This window comes from Aptenodytes forsteri, unplaced genomic scaffold (assembly GCF_000699145.1).
Source record: "Aptenodytes forsteri isolate BGI_AS27 unplaced genomic scaffold, ASM69914v1 Scaffold46, whole genome shotgun sequence".
NCBI lineage: Eukaryota > Metazoa > Chordata > Aves > Sphenisciformes > Spheniscidae > Aptenodytes > Aptenodytes forsteri.
Window position 1 is genome coordinate 6,620,579 of NW_008794774.1, and position 19,811 is coordinate 6,640,389.

At 42.9% G+C, this 19,811-nt stretch overlaps 1 protein-coding gene across 1 annotated transcript in view; it reads left to right on the forward strand.

Annotated features, from left to right (window-relative positions):
- ADAMTSL1 (ADAMTS like 1) overlaps positions 1-7,487 on the forward strand; it is a 464,029-nt gene extending 456,542 nt beyond the window's left edge. The window contains exons 27-30 of the mRNA XM_009274309.1: positions 1,204-1,411; positions 4,528-4,637; positions 5,423-5,643; positions 7,255-7,487. Coding sequence (XP_009272584.1) covers positions 1,204-1,411; positions 4,528-4,637; positions 5,423-5,643; positions 7,255-7,361 — 646 coding nt within the window. The 3' untranslated portion in view covers positions 7,362-7,487. The remainder of the gene's footprint in view (positions 1-1,203; positions 1,412-4,527; positions 4,638-5,422; positions 5,644-7,254) is intronic.
- The last annotated feature ends 12,324 nt before the right edge of the window (positions 7,488-19,811 follow it).

Here is a 19,811-nt window from a genome sequence, read left to right on the forward strand (position 1 = left end):
GAGTCCCCATCCCTGGAGGGATTTAAAAGACGTGTAGATGAGGCGCTTAGGGACATGGTATAGTGGGCATGGTGGTGTTGGGTTGATGGTTGGACTTGATGATCTTAGAGGTCTTTTCCAACCTCAATGATTCTATGATTCTATGATTCTATGCCTCTCCATGGTACTGGAGAACACCTATTGCCTATTTTGTAAAGTAATCATAAACACCGCTGGTAAGGGACGTGATAGGCACTATTTTTCTCCCAGTAACACACAAATTCTACAAAGTGTCCTGAAACTTAATGAAGCAAACTGCTGACTTAACCATAAAACTCTTCAGGAAACTAGTAATCAGTCCCATTCTTCCTGTTCCTACCTACCTCCTTCCCAAACCCAACTGTACGAGTGTTTCACTTAATGATCCTTAAAGAGACAAAAAGGGGTTGTCCATCTTGGTAAGAGTTTGGACCTGGGCTATTATTTTCTGTTGTTACAGGCGTTTTACTAGTTAGACTGGATTTTTTAAACCCCAGCACATGGGGGTTCAGAGCCTCAGCCTCAGCTGCCAGATGCATGGTCTGAGCTCAAGAGGAAAGAAGAAAGGTGTTCTTTGTCCCTGGGCTGACTATGCACCGACCTTATCCCTGAGCAACCTTCAGGCTTTTCTGGATGATCCCACTTGTCAGGGGCATAACAGAGTAGGCAGACACCAGCAGGACCCAGCAGGCTTTTGGCTGTTCTGTCAGCAGCAAGTTCAAAGTGGCCTGTGAGCTCCTCCAGCAACTTTACACAGACAGTTTTCCCTACTAAGGGGTGTAAATGGGCTAGTCATTGCTGACGTTGTCAGTGTAGCCTGTGACTGAGGCTTCCGTGGCACAGTGGTGTAAAAGCAGCCATGCCCAAACCCTGTGCCTGGGCTAGAAATACGTACTAAGCTTTTAAAAACCGCCTTAAGGGCTAGAAAATTATTTCTGGGCCCAAAGAGCCTTGAGAAGAGAATTTAATGAAAAATGTTCTCTTTTCTCAGCTTTCATCCTCTGAGCAGTTTTCAGTGACTACTATGGAAGGCTGAGGCACTCAGCACCTTCCAGGATCACACCCTAAATGAACCAAGCCATTGTTGCCTTTTTTTGGTCAAATACATAAAGACCTGTTGACACCAATGATCCTGCAGATGGTGGCATGTATCTGCTCCCTGACCTGTTTTCCTTTCTCTCACAGATGGATGGTAACATCGTGGTCTCCTTGCACACGGAGCTGCAGTGGAGGCATCCAGATGCGGCGAGTGACATGTCAGCGCCTGACAGCAAAAGGCAGCTCTGCCCCAGTGTCGAATGAGGCTTGTGCCCAGGTGTCCAAGCGTCCTGTGGACACACAGAACTGTAACAGGCAGCCCTGTGTTGAGTGGGTAGCCTCCTCCTGGGGCCAGGTAAGGAACAAGCCAGCAGTCCAAGGACAGCATCATAGTGTGGGCTAGAAAAAAGTGACAGAAAATGAGAGGAGTGATTTTGCACCCTGGTATCTTTAGGTTATGGTCTGCAGGCTTTTGAGGAGGCAACTAATTTGCTCAGCTCTTTCAACTCCATATTTCATGCACTGCATGCTTGGATTTCTGTAGCTTCCTGCGATCCCTAGAAACGCTGCTTGTGAACAGGAGTTTTACTGCAGACCCCTGTATCATCCCCAGTGGAAAGTTCTGCAGCTCCTCTCTATAGTGACAGGTGACACATCTGGGAAATAGTCTTCTCCAAGTCTTAATTCCCCTTACCACCCAGTGAGTGTGTTTCAGTTTTGGCTGGCAGGAGTCAGGGCTGATGACTGTGATGATGTTTGGGGTGGGGGAGTTGCATAATAACCCAGTTTTACAAAGTTGCTGATGTTGCCTGAGAATGCCAAAAAGTGGGAGCTTTCTTGATTTGCTTCATGATGAAAAGCAGAATGGAGGGCTAAAAGCATTTTCAGACTCCTTCATGCTGTTTTGCAGATCTTCAAATTCTCTCCTTGCAGCTTCATACAATGATCAGTTGTTAAAAAGCTTCACTCCATAAATACCAAATGTTCCAAGTATTTAGAGTTAAATCGCTTTATTGTGGGAATCCACAGAAGAGTTTTGTCTTTGTCTCTCTGTGAGCTATGAGGTTTCCTGAAAAGACATTTGTCAATATGTAGTCAATTATAACCTGGGACCAGTCATTGCTATGTGCTTTCCTCCCTTTTCTCTCCACTCCACCTTGACTGAGCCATATGTGAAGGTTGATGAGTCCACCACAGTCCAGACTTAGGGGTAGAAACTCACAGATTTTAGCCCAAAGATCTCCAGAGTGGTGATTCACACAAGGGTATAGCATTCCAGGGTGCATGAGACACAGGGTTAAAACCACAGAAGCCAATCTTGCTAGAGGTTAAAGCCAGAAACCAATACTACTTTAATATCACTTTTGGTGAAATAAACATTTTCAAAGGGAAAAAGAAAAAGCAGGTTGACAAATCCAAAGTAGTCATACATCTAATTGAAATTATGAGTCAGGTAAATGTATAGAAGCGAGGCTTCTTACCATGCAAGAAGAGGCTAAGAAAATAATAACCCAGAGTAATAACTATCAGTCTTGACACATAGTGAGCTATCATGAAATATTTTCCTCCTTTTCTAATTAGCATGTGGTAAGTCAGTTTGAAAACAAAGGCAAATGCTATCTCATTGTATTAGAGGTTAGAGTAATACGATAGTTTCTTATTAATAACCACATGCATTCTGTATTTGCTTGGGGTAAATGTGCTTAATATGCACAATACATTGCGCTGCATCAGGTTCTTTTACGATGTTGGTAGTAAAAAGTGTCTTCAGCTACCAGATCTTGCTATTGTTCACTACTTGAAAACAACTTCATTTAACTCTTGCCCATGTATTTTGGAAATTTCTCTCATGAAAGGTGATTGAGTTATTGTATTACACTTATGAGTAAAGCTTGGAATTATCCTTTTATATGAAAGAAGCAAATTGTCACTCCCTGTGGAATTCCAGGTAAGGACTGGATTATCCTTGCAAAAAGCCAATTACCTCATCCTTATTTTGTAGATCATTATGGGCTATATTGTTCCCCATTACCTCATACTCAGCTGAGACAATCAAAGAAGTCTGAATTAATTTGTTAGACCTAACCTCTGTGCGTTATAATATAACATTTCTTCTACCTAGCTTAAAAAAAAGAAATCAAGTCCCACACAATTCTGTACAGCTCGGTCTCCAAGCCAGAAGACTGTTATCTAATTACAATTAGGAAGATATCACTGGCTTAGTGGCTCAGTGGATCAATGACCTTCTCGGTAGATTCATGGGATATCAGTTCCCTGTTGCCCAGGTGTGGTGACCAACTTTTCCAACTCACAGAGAAAATAAACAGACTACCTACTCTACCCCTACCTCTAGAATGAATTCCTTTCCTTCATTTAATGTTAGTGGCATTTTGATCTCGACTATGTAATCCCATAGTGTTTTAAAACTAGTGACTCAAGCTTGCTGGTGATGAGGACTGCCAGCACCTGCAGATATTGCAGAAGTGCTCCACATACTTCAACGAATGACATTTCCATCCACCTTGCTCAACCAGGAGGTCGACTGGGAGCAACTGAAAACCCGGCAGTCACTGCTTCTCTCTCCCAGTTGTCAGGGAGGGAAGAAATAGCAGTGGGAAGGGAGTATTATGTAAGCAGTGCATCATACTGTGTAATAGGGCTCCTGTTGATGGGGGACAGAGGTGGCAGCGGGATCAGTCAGCAGCCCTCCCTTGGCAAAAATTCCTCCCTCATACTAAGGTCCCTTTCTTCAACCCTCAGTCTGTTCTTGAATATAATTTCCAGATACTTAGAAAAGAAACTGTTTCCTAACAGTTGATATGATTTTAAAAGAACACAAATACATGCTTCATACCCATAGCTAATTACGATTTAATCAAAGGAGAGGTTTAAAAGAGTTAAACAGTAAGCATGTGATTGGTAAGCTTGAATAGGTTAGGATAAGCTCAGTATTGGAGCAAGCTTGCAGATCTGCTGTGTTCGTCGTGCTTGCTGCTTTTGTTTATTGTCCTGCAATGCTTTTAAATCATTAAATGGAGTGGAATATGTTCTTGGTTCAATGCATTCTTGGTTATTAACTATTTGCCCATAAATTGTCATAGTACAAACTGCAAGATGTACAATAAAAGGAGTGTATTGAAATTTCCTGTACGGATCATAGGCTCTTGGCTAATGACATGAGAGCATTTTATTTGCCATAACAGATGTATTTAAGATTGAACTATTGAAGAGAAGAGGTAATGAAATCTACAGAGCAGATATAGAAATGCAGTTTTAATGCTGCTGGAGGAGGGTGAGGTAGGGCAGAAGATGACTGCGCACTCAGCATTCAAAGCCTGCAGAGCTGCATGAAGTGCTCGAAAGCTCAACAGTCATTGCACAGAAGTATGCATTTTATTTCACCAGCAGTCTTATAAAAGGGGAACATGTCCTGCCTTTTACCTCCCTTAAGTGATTTTTCTGTGTTCACAGTGTAACGGGCCTTGCATTGGACCACGACTGGCTGTACAGCACAGACAGATATTTTGCCAGACCAAAGATGGGACTTCTGTGTCATTGGATCAATGCAGTGCCTTACCAAGGTAGGACAGGAATCCCTTATGTTTGAAACCACTACCCTTTGCAGAGATGTTGAATGGACTAGTGACTTAACTGACTATTTTTGGCTTTCCCCTATGTAATGAAGAGGTCATGCTGCAACCCGTACAGTTAAATGGTACAAATCTCACCAGGCTTAAGCCCAGGCTTCATTATTTGTTCCTATGAGCCCCAGAAAAAAACACTTGTTGACCAACAACTGGAAAGTCTTCTGAAAATTAATATAATTGGCTCTTTGGCTCCCACTCATGCATTTTCATTATCTGTGTGACAAATAGGTGGGAACCAAGTGTACCTATGCATCTTCTGTGAGACTGCATTGAAGGGAAAAGGAGGGTTTCAGGGAATCAGTTTTGTTCCCACTGGCTGTAAAGCCATAAAAAAGTTACAAAGCCCTGCTGGGTCTTACTGGTTGCCACTTCACTCATTGCATCTTTTCAGTGGACCTCTGGTTTGGCACTTCATGAAGAGGATATTTCGGCCAAATCCTCAAATAGTACAAATGGTCATTTAGCTCCAGTAGTGCTATACCAGTGTGTGCCTGCTGAGGGTCTGGTCCTTGAGTGCAGTTACAAACTGCCTTTCAGTGTACTGGAGTTACCCCCACTTGCACCCATTGAAGACCTGACCCATATGGTGCTCTGAGTGAATTATGTTTGGGATATGCAAGGCTTGCTGTCCCTGGAGCTTGCATGACACCCGGAGCAGCGTGCACTTGCTCCCTGGGCAGCATGGTGACAGGTCACCCCTCCCTCCCTCCTGCTCACAGGCCTTTGAGCACCCAGAACTGCTGGACCGATGTCTGTGGCGTGCACTGGAGGGTCAGCCTGTGGACAGTCTGCACGGCTACATGTGGAAACTATGGCTTCCAGTCCCGGCGTGTGGACTGCGTGCACGTCCGCACCAACAAGCCCGTGCTGGAGCATCACTGCACCTGGAGGCCACGGCCGGCAAACTGGCAGCGCTGCAACATAACACCCTGTGAAAACAGTACGTTGCTGAGAGGAGGGGAGGCAGTGCGGTGCATGGGGAGGGAAGAAGGCAGAGCCATCTCTCAGAAATGCAGCACTGAACCTTGCAGCTGGGCATCCTAGGGAACCTCCAGCCTGAATATATGCAAAATGCAGTGTCGAAAGCTCAGTGCTCAGCACCTCAGGGGGAATGGCACCCATTGCGGTTTGTTGGTGATGGTGTTAGCACTGGGATTGTGTCCCCTTGCTAATAGCATGTGAAATGGCTGATGCAGTCTTAACTTTCCAATAATTGTACAGACAGAAAGAAAAACACAAATCACAGACTGCTGGCTATAGTTAAAATACAGTAAGTCTAAATCCAGTGGGTAGGTTGATGATGGGAATTCCTGGAGTGGAGGCTGCTTGCTTTCAGGTGGCAAGCAACTAGTTGGGCCTGCCAAAGGACTAGAAAGGTTACAGATATTTAAAAAAAAAAACCAAAAAAGAACAGATGATGTGCCTCTTTGGAAACGATGCCCCACTATGGCAATGTCCGCTTGGGAAACACCAGGCAGCACAAGTTTAAATCATGATCTTTTCATTTGCCCCGGCTCCCACCTCACGTGCTGATTTTGATGGGCAGATCCTATCCTCCAGGATGCAAGCCGGTTGCTGTGCAATTGCCACAGAAGCAGCAGCAGAACCTGCCTGCGCTTGCTTATGGCCACGCCAGCTCTGACACTCCCTCTTGGTAAAGGCAAAGTGGACTCCATAGGTCCAAACCCGTGAGCTGAGTTTGGGGTTCCCTAATGGAAATGGAAGGGCTGAGGGAGCTTACAGGTACCAAGCAAGACCTTCACTGTCCCTCCAGCCTCTTCCTGCTATATAGAAATGTCCCACATCTAGACAACAGTGGAGTTATTTGGCACAGACGTTACTGGACGGGGCTGTACAACTGCTCTGTGAGGATCCCCTTTCCAGCCTTAGCATGCAAAGTGGAAGTCCTTCAGGCAACAACACACCCAAGGTCTTGAAGGGATACTGGACAGTTTTCCAATCTGGAGCTCAAAAGCAGGAGGCTGCGGGCCTTAAAAACTGTCCAAATGATACCAGGACCTAAGTCCTAGGGGAGTTCAAAAAGTGTCTTAACATCTCCACCCCGGGCTGTGTTCTGCGACACAGATGTGAAAAGCACAACACAACACCTGGTCAGCCAGGCTAGCACTCCCACACACTGTCTCTTGAAATGCAAAAGGTTGGCCAAAGTGCCTTTGAGCTACTCTGTTAAAACAAGTTTCCAGTTTTATTTACTACTTCATCTTTGGTTTGACAACTGTTATGAAACTCCTAGAGCCTCCCTAAAGTTCTGGTACATGACAAACTGACAGAGTGTTAGAGCAGCCTCAGAAGCTGGTGTATTCCCAGTCTCTGAAAGTAAGGGCTGCCCACCATGTTCTCCTTTGAGTCTTTGGCTGCCTGAAGTCCCCACTCAGTCTTTGCAGCAAGTCAAGCTCATGCTCATAGTGAGACTTCTCAACACAAAGCTGTCTTGGTCCCCCTTTCAGCCACCCCATGAAATGTTCTCAGGTAAGAAATCCTTCTTTCATTGCTTCAGCATCATTTCTCCTTTTTGTTTCCCCTTCGGCAGTGGAGTGCAGAGACACCACAAGGTACTGTGAGAAAGTGAAGCAGCTCAAACTCTGCCAGCTCTCCCAGTTCAAGTCACGCTGCTGTGGGACTTGTGGAAAAGCTTGAAGACAAAAGCAATGAAAATGGAGGAACAAGGGGATCACAGCCTTTGCTTCATTGAGGCAAGGACTTTTACAGAAAATATAAATGGAATGGAATTCTTTTTTTCATTTTATTTATTTATTTCCCTTTTAAAAAAAAAAGAAAACCTTTTACCAAATCATTTTTGTAAAGGGACTTGACAAGTTTTCCCTTCTATGAATCTGGGAGACAGAATGCAGCAAAACACGGTCATGAGGGTAGACCACAAAGAGTCATTGAGCCCCATGCCACCAGCAATGGGCCTGAGAGGAGCGGGGCTGCCCCATAATCCATGTACATGCCTGGGGATACACCAACGGACAGATGGGGAAGTGGATCACAGTAAAAACCTAGCATCACATTGGATGACCACAATATGAAACAAATAATTAAACAGCTTGACAGGTCATGGGGTACTGGAGGAAAAAAAAAGGCTAAACTAAACATTCCGCTATGCAGTATACAGATACTTCATCTATCTTAGACTACTTTGAGAATATAAGCATATGAGTTTGCTTTATAAACCTATTTGTTACATCCAAGATTGGATTCCTCTTTTTTCTTTCTAAACCTCTCTCTCCTTCTCATGCCAGGCCTTCAAATTATTTCAATGGGAGATCCTCATGATCTTTGAGGATCTGGTGTCTGGGGGACTTGAACAATGGTGTGTAATGTGAGTGAGTCTAAAACACATCTGAAAATGTTCCCAGATTGTGCTTGTGAGGGAGGACTGGGGATAGGAGGGTTGCCCTCAGCACAGAGGTGAGGTGATGATGTTAATTATTATCCAGGAGAAGGAGAGAAAGTATCATCTGCTATTGACAGACTGTAGTACAAACCTGCAAATGCTGTTCTGTAGAGAGCACAGGCAGGAAAGATAGCAATTCTCTGTGGTAACAGGAGCTACTTCGCATACTCCATCCGACTAACACTTACTTTGAAAAGAGAGGAGTAACAGTTCCCAGAGCTGCTTTCAGACCTGGGGTTTTGGAAGAGAACTTGAGGAAGTGCATTTCCCTATCCTGCTAATGCGAAATTTCTCTCTCCTGGCAGCCAAGCCTTTTGGACAAGTAGTAGAAAAAAGCTGTATTCTGATTTCTTGTGGTTATTCCTATTCAGTAGAAACAGAATGAATTCAGCATCAGCCCCAGAGGGCTAATGCCAATAATTTTTAACAAACTTGCTCCTCTCCAGCTGCTTCCTACAACAAAACAGGTGCTATAAAGCAGCACATTTTTAAGCCCATATGTAACACCCTGAAGATATGATCTAAAAAGTGAGGTTCAAACATCACACCCACAGTATGACTTTGCATGCTGTCTGTGAGTCTTTCCCCCTGGCCAGCTGTAGTGGTTATTCAGCCAGTGAAGTGCTTTTAGTTCCTGGGCACTCTCTGCTCTGCTCAGAATAGCGCCTTAAAATTAGAGGAATTCTGCAAAGTATGGGGTTTGAGCATCGTGAAACTTTAAAGGAGAGCTATCTGGATCTGAGGCTTTGGTTCAAGACCATCTCTAAATTAAAGGCTTGGCTGTGCCTCTCCTGTCACCCCCAGTGGGGCTCAGGCCTTGTGGTACGTTAATGAAATGCTGTTCAAGGACTGCTGTGTTACAGCTTCCATGACACGTGGATTTTTCAGCAAAACTGGGAGTCCACTTCTGAGGTCAGTGCCAGGTTCATGACATTAAACTGTCTCAAGTTGGGTTACTTCAAAACACATCTGGCAGTGACCGCTTTTACTACAAATGGGTCTTCAAGAAATAGTGTTGCTAAGCATCAGTGTAACTTTTTATTTAAAAAAAGAAGAATGTCTTTCTATGTATGTAAATGTATATCTTTTCTGTATATTTATTAGGATTTCTTGTACAAAAAGTGCAATATTAATAATTGTACATTATTTTGTCCAGATAAAACTATTTTGGGGTTTTTTTAAATCTCCCCAGAATTTTGTTCCTCTAAAATCAACAGTAATAGTGTATTTCTCTTAATTTTAATAGCAATTGCATTTAATTGGGGATCTGCTTGACTGTGCACAGAGTGCTTTATAAACTATGACATGAGGGAGGGATGATGTTTTTAACTTGTGAAATGATAATTATGCATGGAATGAAGGACAATTCCTTAACAACAATAATAATGATGATGATGATGATGATATGGATGATGATGATGATGATATGTAAATGTATATCTTTTCTGTATATTTATTAGGATTTCTTGTACAAAAAGTGCAATATTAATAATTGTACATTATTTTGTCCAGATAAAACTATTTTGGGGTTTTTTTAAATCTCCCCAGAATTTTGTTCCTCTAAAATCAACAGTAATAGTGTATTTCTCTTAATTTTAATAGCAATTGCATTTAATTGGGGATCTGCTTGACTGTGCACAGAGTGCTTTATAAACTATGACATGAGGGAGGGATGATGTTTTTAACTTGTGAAATGATAATTATGCATGGAATGAAGGACAATTCCTTAACAACAATAATAATGATGATGATGATGATGATATGGTGGATATTTCTAGTACAGTAGTTAACAAAAACTACAATCAGAGAAATTGTCTCATTCAGTACAGGGAAGTATTTTCATTTGTTTAATAGCAAAACATATTCAGATGATCACGTTGAATAGTAGCTGTGTAACTGTGCGTAGGATAAACATGAAGGATCAGATCTGGAGGAGCCACTGTGTTGGCTCTGCACAGTGTGGATTTAATTTCACACGTCTGTCCCCTGAATTGTGACTTGGCAGCATCTCAGTTAAGATAAGGATTGCTGGATATTGTATGAAAGGATGCTTTCCTTCTCTAAAAAGAAAACAAAACAGCAAACTTGTATTTGTATAACATTTTGTACAAGTAATGCAGGTTACCTATTTATCTACTGCTGTCTGACATGTTGTTTATTAATCTTAAAAACAAAAGCTAAACAAAGTAGCAAAGCTGTTGGAGTACTCTGCCCTAATTCTGTATTATGATAACAGCACACAGCTGTTACACAAAGTACACATGATCTACCTGCTTTGGAGAAAGAGGGTGTCTTAACTTGTTTTTAAAAGTCTCCACCCATTAAGATTCTGCACCCTGTCTTGGAGATCTGTTTTAATTCTTCATTTGCCTTGCTGTATTCTTTTTTGCTAATGTCTTGCCTCTGTTGCTCTTGCAGAAGTATAAAGCCATCACTGCTGGTCCTAGGATCATGGAAATCAGTAAAAGTATACTCCTTTTTTACTATGCAGCAACGCTTAAAGACATCTTGTGACTTTCCTCAGCAACCTATGGCATGAAGCAACCCCTGTTACTTCAGTCTTTCCTTATAGGTCTCTGCTGCCTTCAGTAATGGAGCTTGCAACTTCTTGAAGCATCAAGTGAATACATAGGAGGAATCCTGGTAATGATCAGAATTATGGGGGAGAGGGGAAAGAAGAAAAAAAACTAATAAAGCAAAAGAATTTTCTCTTAACAAAGACAAAATCAAGTTTTGAAAACTAAGCTGGTTCTGCTGTTGCCCTTTTCCAACAAATGATACAGTGTCTCTTCTAAAAGGGAACAGTGATTTTGCTCTGATTTACTGACAATTTCCCTAGTATGATGTTCCTGCATATGCTTTTTAGACACCTACACTGCAGATAAATAATACCTCACACATACATAAAGACACAGAGAGATGCAAGCCAAAGACCAGACCTAAGACTTCCAAGCAACAGTACTGAAGACAATGGGAATTCAGTCATTCGTTTTGAGTAAAACAAGTATAGAAGCTGGTGTTGATGTAAAATGAACAACAGGCCAGCTTAGGTTCTCAAGAGAATAATTATTCTCTCTTTATGCATATGGCTCTAGTTACCAGTCAAGTCAAAAAGCCTTCAAAACCTTCAAAGCAAGCTTCCAGTTCTGTTCTCCCCACTAATTTTCCTCAAGGAAGAAAAACAGTTCTGCAACAAGCAGAAAAATGCAGTGCTGAAAGGTTCCCCACAGGAGACCTACTCCTGCTCCCTGTTATGTGGCAAGGTAAGCACAGCTAAACTACTCCAGGCATGTATGTCTGCATACATGCTCTTAAAACCATAGAAGCCATAGGCAGAGTTTTCCAAAGTAACCTTTAGCTGGAAATTTTTTTCCTACTATCTGGCCATGGACAGCAATTGAAGCTTTTTTCTTTTTAAGCTATGATCCTTTTTGCAAGTTACCCTCTCAAACAAAAAGCTAGTGATCGCCTTACTATCTGTTTGGTGTCCAAACTGATTCATAAATAAATTTGGTCATTCTGTATCAGCATAAGCTGACACCTCTATTTATAGAAAAAGGTGAACCAAGTGCTTACTCTCTTCCAGATTTTCAGGACCATAGAAGTCCTCGTAAGTTCTTAATGGCAGCTGTCAGCGAGTCACTGATCATTTCAGCTACTAAGTGAATGAATTAACTTCATTCATTCAATTATCTAATTTTTAACACAGAATCTTTCAAACTGTTTTGAATGTCAGATTTTCTTGCAGACTACCGGTGTACACAGATGGGAAGCTCAGAACTGCTAATGCTAACTATGGCTTTGCATATTAGCTGCAGACCATGGTTTGGGAATCACTGATTTAATCATTCCCTTCATCCTCTTGTTTAAAGGTGTATGTATATTTATCAATAGTGTTATGTATTAACTGTCACACTCAGCTTTTATTTGTGGAAACTAAACCAAAGAAGATGTCAAATACTTTAGTTTGCAAAAAATTGAGGGAAGGGACAATCAGACATCCTTTTTCTACTGGTCATACACATTTCTCACTAAAAGCATATTGATGAATCAACATTTTCACCTACATTGCTTTTCATCATCTCCACCCAACATGTCCCCTCCAGTCAATCAGAATCAAATGTAAAACCTGGTCATAGTCATTTTAATCAAATTTTCATATGAAGTTCTCACTAAGGCATTTCAGTAATATGCAACCCAACATGTTATTTATCCAGATTTATAAGGGGAAAAGCCATGTCTCAGCATCTCCTCTTCTGATTACAAGACTTATTTCTATCCTCCCCTGCCTTTCCACTGAGATAGACACAATTTACTTGCTCCCGTTCTCAACTTCACACATGAAGACATGAACACAACAATATATTTTATTCTCCATCTGTCCCTCTAAGAAGCAAATACGGTGCTCAGCCTCATCTTTCATTCAGTGATCACTGATGAAGACTAAGACTAGAAAGTCCATGAATCACAGACTCCAGCCCTTCTTTTTTGCCAGAATGGTTACAAAACCTGGAACAGCCTCTACTGAGCCATCCAATGCATTTTGGGTGGCTGAGGCAGCAAGGCTGAGAGTATACAAGTGGTTTAGCAATAGAGAAGTATCACAGCAGGGTCCATCTGGAAGAGTTTTTTCAAATGAAAAAAAGGAACTGACAAAACAGAGCACAAAGTAGCACATGAAATGTATTTAAAACAGGATCATCAACAGTGGCTCCTCACTGATCAGAGTTTGTATACCAGCTCATGCTCATATAAAGAAGGCTTTACGCAGGGAGAAACAAGGTTAGCACAGCAAAAAAATGGCTTCTGACCAATAAAAAACAATCTACCAGAAAAAAACAAAATAAGAGAAACAAAATCAGTTCATAAGTACTCTTGCTAGAGATACTGAGGGCAAAGCATATACCCTATCACTGACACGGAAAGTAGCTGACAGCATAACGTAATAAACAGAAGTGTGAAAGTTGAAATATTTGCTGCCAATATCGCCAACTATAACCACAATCAGATGCGATTCATTCTCATGAGAATCTTGCCAGTGCTTTTTGTTTTGCTTTTCATGCAGGAAGCCCACTGGACGTGCTTTGCCCTTCACGCGTACCAGCTTTACACTGGTGCCTGCCTTTGGCACTGTGACTGATGAGCATGCATGTTCAGAGACCTGCACACACTTACTTCACACAGAAACAGGGGATTGTGTGGGAATGTCTTTAATGCCCCTCTCTGAGTCTATATCAGTCTGTACCATGTGTAAGTTATATTGCCTCAGGCTGCTCTGAAGTGTGGCAGATGGGAAGGAGTGATGCAACATTGCATCACCCATCGTACACCCGTTTCTCCTGGGCACCTCACTGTGCCAGTGCCAAGAGCCCAGAGCCGCCACTCCCCCCCTCACTTGCTTACATAGCTCCAAACAGCTCTGCAGGTCTTTGACCCTGACAGCTGATTTAATTACTAAATTTAATTACTAAACATTACTTCTTTCCAAGGAGAGACTCCACCCTACCATGCTCCTTCCACACTCCCTTCAAAACGACTGCCCCAGCAAGAGCAACAGCTTTTGAGGAAGATGGGCACCATATTTCTAAAGGCCAGATTCCTCTGCACAGCATGTTGGTGAAGCTACTGCAGCATCACCACTAAGCTCACACAACAAAAGTGACCCTGGTACCACAAAATGCTCATCCTTCACCAGAGGTAGCATTCTTGTCTCGCAGGGTGCCTCCATGCTTGCCCAGACACACAGATTTCCCAGGTACTGGCTGAAAGACCAGGCATTTGGCTAAGTCCCTGAGGCTATAGGAGGGCTGCAGCGCAGCAGACAGGACTGCAGAAGCCGAGGCCCCAGCCGAACAGAGCCCAGGCAGGAGACTCCTCTGCAGGCAGAGGAAGTGCTCTGCAACCAGCGAGGAGCGGGGAGGCAATTCAGCCAGCTTAGGCAAGGGATAGGATTTACAAAACTCTGACAGCTAGGGCTTATAAGCCAAAACAATGAACAAATGGTGTGCTGCTAGTTTGGGCTACAGTTCTCTATCCTTCCTGCTACCACACTGCTTACCTCTTAGGAGAGGGAAAAAAAGGGAAAAACAAGACTGTTGTCTAAGCCTTTAAGCCCTTTGCAAAGAAAAGCTTTGTATTTGTGTAGATATAAATAAAAGTATGCAATTTTATGTGGCAAAAAGGGAAGGGGACACCGGAGGGTTGTACTCTGGCTACATATAAATACTGTTTGCTTAAGCAGCAGCAGGATGTAAACAATTGCATAGTAAGCATACAGTTATCCACACATGCTTAGGATGACATGGGCATGGGAAACCACTCCCTACCACTACCCTCTTCAATACTATAAAGTAGTCTGCTGCTTCTAGGTTTCGCATGAGGTCTGAGCCTACTTCACTCCCTAGGGCCAGTGGCAAAGCACAATAATAAAACCTGAACCAGAAAGATCACACCAGACAGGCCGTGAACAGCTTGCTCTCCAAGTGAGGAGCCAGGACAGGTTTCTTTTCTCTCAAGGAAGTGCTTAATGGTTAGGCTGAGGAGTAATTTGATTTGGGCTATATGGAGACTTCCCCCACCCTTTTCAACATGCTGTTTTTTTAAAAAAGCATAAATTATTGGTTTAAATAAATAGCCCATGAGGTTGGTGGATGCTTGTTAAAACACTTCACCTACTGAAACACTGATGGAGTCAGTTTTCAACTAATAGCATACAACCTAGTGATTTTATTACCAAAAAAGAAAAATCTCACTGTTAACCCACTACACACAAATCACAGCAAATCAAATCCAGCTGTGCAGGAAGGATCCCACAGGCACTTTTCTTTTTTAGCAGAGAGCAAAGCAGAGCAGGGGCCAGCAAAGCAGCACCCTCAAGCCTGTGTGATGGCACCTGGCAGTGCCGCATGAGCCCTCTCACCCATCTGGGAACAGTTTTCCGCACCAACAAGCACAGCGCTAGTTAGCTGGTGGAAACACGGAATATAGAGCCAAACACACCATTGCCTCTTTAAGAGTTACCCTATTCCTTCCCTGCTAAATGCAGTCCAAAACCTCTGTGGGACAGACATGCAGCCAGATGGAGAAGTGAAAATCAGGTTGCCCCAAAGCAGTATTTCCCCACAAAAGCAAGAAGAGAGGCACAAATCATCACGCTGCTGCTTCCAATGTGGGAAAGAGACAGAGAGAGAGAGAGAGAGAGAGAGAGAGAGACTAGTACAGTAGGGGGAAGAGGGATTTGTAATGGGATCAGCCAAAAGTAAACTCTGCTCAGAAAATTCGTTATGGAAGTTTCCCATCCCAGTGAACCCAGACTGCAGTTCTCTGCCCAAATGTCTCTTTCCAACTGAGATGACATGGCTCCCTCAGGGAGATCCTATCCATGCCCCAGGAAAGTCCTCGTTTTGTCTTGCAAAGAAAGGGTTTGCTTTTTTGTACATTAAGTTCAGCTGCCTCCTGTCTCCAGAGTACCATGCCCAGGATCAATATTGCTTCCCTCTGTCATATGAACATCCTCGGTTCTTGCTGAAGCATACCACTTATCTTTCAACACTTTCTTCATAGCTTGGAAACACTTGAGGTGCTGACAATTTGCTCTCTCTAGCAATCTATAGCACTGGGTGAAGCCCTTTTTAGAGTTTGTAGTAGTAAACTTTTCACAAATTTGCTGCCTGTTCATATTTCTAGACCATAAGTATACAACTTACTGATTTTTTTGACCTCTCACCTATTGCCAACCGCAAATCTTCTCCAGATAGAGTAACTGCCTCCTGCAGGTGTGAGGCACTGGGATTTGCAGTCCTTGCAGGCACGGGTGGTTGAAAGGCTGATATCATGCAAGTCAAAACTGAACCAATTAGTTATCATCTCCCCCATTATTCCAGATAACTTGGTTTCTTTTGGGGTTGTTTTATTTTGTTTCCCGCTGAGGACAGTGGAATTAAGTATTTTTGCTCAGCCTTTCCACAGGCAGGAACCACAGTCCTGCCTGCCTTCTGGCTGAGCAGACATTCAGGACCTTCCAGGAAGCTGCTACCTTTCAAAATTTAGTTTGGATGTGTCTCCTTAATTCAGCTTTCGTGCTTAAGACTTGCCTAACAGATTGTGCTTTGCCCTGGAGATCAGTAGCGCTGGTGAGTTCTCCTCTTTTACATTTTCAGGGACACAGGAAGAAAGTATCCCTCCAAATAGGCTCTGCAGTGTACGTACTGGGGACTGTTCCTGTGCACAGCTGATGTCTATTGGCAATGAATACAGTAATTGATACCAGTGTAATAACCTGCTCTGGCAGTGACAGTTTCCATCTATTATTGCTTAGCACAATCCTCCTTGTTCTTTTTTGCATGCTTCATGGTACAACTCCCCTGGATGCCTTTCTCAACCCTGCCAAGGACAAAGCCCCTTGCTTTCATCCTTGCATTTCAGCTTTTGAAACACTTTTTGATTGTAGCCTTTGTATTTAGGCCAGTGTTTAGGTATTTGTGCCATTATCCATTCTTCACAAGTACCAATGAATGAAGCAGGAGGTTGATTACAGCTGATTCCCCTCTTTCTGCCCATTTGTTCACTGAGTGAGAAGCGTTGTCTTGTGCTGCATCATGAATGCAAGTTTCATGAGCTCCTCAAGGCTGCTTTCAGCACTGGAAACTGGGCCAAAGGCAGGTAGTCTTTTTTTCACTCATTATTTTCCCACAAAACAGGTAAGATCACTATAGAGCATCTGAGAGGTTTCTGAACAAGTGCTAGTTCATCTAGCACTAGCATCTAGCATCAAGTTCTGCCATGCACACAAGTATAGTTTCATTTTCCTCCTCCTCCCGTAAGTAACTTCAAAAACAATTACACAAACCTGTGGTGCAGTTCAGTGACCTTTTAAGCTCTTTTTCAGGGCTTCTAACATGTACTTGTACTTCCTTCTTTCTGAGATTGTGAAAAAGTTAAATTTAATTGGCACAAACAGAAGGTAAAACTAATGTCTGCTCATCTTTATCCATAAATTCATTCTGCATGAAAACAGTAACCAAATCCTGTGTGCTGCAGTGCAGCCCATCTTTATTTTCTGTGTTAAACACCTCAATTATCCCCCAAATTATAAGTTTCTCTTATGCTGATTGTCTAATGATACTGCCCATTTTAATAAAAATTAAACTGCAGGCTCTAAAGATATTGCTTTACTTCAGCTGTGTTACAGAGCAAAGGGAGGACTGCTGCCTCGACAGGAGGCCAAGAGGAGCAGAAAGGCAGCCCTGTCCATGAGGTGGACAGGCTCACCTTGTGATCAGCACTCCACTCGGGAGAGGAAGAGGAAGTTGACAGAGACAGGGTTAAACAAACTCTTCCTCCAAGGGAGGTCAGGCAGCACACGAAGGCTCTGCTTCAGGGCAACACAAAATTAGGAAGCATTGAACAATTTGTTTGGGAAGGGGGGGATGCACTTCCACAGCAGTTCCAGCCAAGTCAAGTCTGGGCTATCATCTGAGCCATGTGTTTCTTTTTGCACTGACCTCCTGCACCTGAGTTGGTAATTGTGCAACTGTGTGGTGTACTGGTTCAGGGAAATGAAGTAAAGGGGTCTTAACCTTACTAAAACACTGATTTGCCTTCAGCTAGGTCAGTCTCCTGATCTAGCCCATCATGCAGTCAGACAGGGCTAATGTTCTTACTAGAAAGAGGGACAATGGGGGAAACATGCAGCTGCAGATGGAGAGAAAGGTGAGACCGCAGCAGCCCAAGCTTTAATCAGCTTTAATTTCTGTGGAACCACACCTTTAGTCATTCAACTGAACTCACGTTGTTCCTTAGTGTTAACATATATATTGGTTTTAATAATTTTTTTATATATTTATATACAAGTCAGGAAAAAAACCCAAACCTGTGTCTCATGCTGTGAAAGTGTTGGAATTAAACCAGTCATGTCTGATACTGCTGCGAGCTGGTCCACTGTTTCCAAAATCAAGACTGCTGTTGTTAATGTTCAAAATCCAGCAATTACTAATGCTAAGTCGCATATTGCATTGCTATCCATTTTGATAAGACTAACTTCCAGCCAGCAAAAAAACCTCACAAACCTGTAATAAAGATAGATTTACACACTAGACTCTCCTGGCTCTGTATTCGCTGCCAGTCTCACATCAAAGAGTTGAAAGAACAGTCAGGGAGCTTTCCTGCATAGAAGCACAATCTCTTCTGCAGTCATAAGCCCCGCTGTTTCTTTCATATAAACTCAGTTTCAGAATTGACAGAATTACAGGCTGATAAATAAAATCAGAAAAATAAGTGAATAAAAATAGATGGGGAAGAAAAAATATTTTCCTGTCAAAGCTCAACATTAAAGACATGAAGGTTCAAGAAGGCTGGTAAGATAGTAGGAGCTGAAAAAAATGCCAGACATACTCTAGGTCAATACCTCACTACAGGTGAGTGAATATTTTACAGATTCCTGAATTTCTGAAGGCTGTGTAGAGCCATCAATGGCTACATAGTTTGGCCCTTTTGTATAGTGTAATCTATAGAGATTTGCCTAGTTGTTCCTTCTGCAAGCACATAATTTTTTATTGAACTAGAGCACGTGTTTAGAAAAGGCCTCTAGGACTGATTTAAGGACTTCAAGTGATGCAGAACCACTGTGCCTCTAGGGTGATGTTGTGGTTTAACCCCAGCCAGCAACTAAGCACCACACAGCCGCTCGTTCACTCCCCCCCGGTGGGATGGAGGAGAGAATCAGAAGGGTAAAAGTGAGAAAAATTGTGGGTTGAGATAAAGACAGTTTAATAGGTAAAGCAAAAGCTGCGCACACAAGCAAAGCAAAACAAGGAATTCATTCACTCCTTCCCATGGGCAGGCAGGTGTTCAGCCATCTCCAGGAAAGCAGGGCTCCGTCATGCGTGACTTGGGAAGAAAAACTCCATGACTCCTAATGTGCCCCCCCGCTTCCTTCTTCTTCCCCAGCTTTACATGCTGAGCATGACGTCACATGGTGTGGACTATCCCTTTGGTCAGTTGGGGTCAGCTGTCCTGGCTGTGTCCCCTCCCAACTTCTTGTGCACCCCCAGCCTACTCACTGGGGGGGTGGTGTGAGAAGCAGAAAAGGCCTTGACTCTGTGTCAGCACTGCTCAGCAGTAACAAAAACATCCCTGTATTACCAACACTGTTTCCAGCACAAATCCAAAACATAGCCCCATACCAGCTACTGTGAAGAAAATTAACTCTATCCCAGCCAAAACCAGCACAGGTGATTGTTCCAGTGGCTTCCCAACCTCAGGGTCAAGCATTCACGTTTCCAGATGGAATGTGTTTGCCTTTAGCTTGCAAGCGCTTATGGAAGACTTCTATCCCAATGGGTTTCAAAGCTTTTCAAAAGTTTTAAAGTACTTTTATACAGAAAATTGTCTTCCACTTCCTCTTTAAAGGCAGCCACTTAGATGGTGAGACACAAGCCTTTCCTCCAGCATGCAACAGCTCTACCTAGCACTTGAGCTAGATAGTCTGGAAACAGCCAGAGCTGCCAGGGGTAAGGGAAAGGAGGATTTAGGAAAGCAGAATGCACTTAAGAAGCTAGTAAGTTTCATAGTGCTAATGTAACACTCATAAGCCTACAGAAAAGCACCTTAGACACAGAAATGAACAGTTCTGGTCAGAAGCTTAATACTGGCCTTATCCAAAAGATAATAAAACTCCAGCTGCTGGC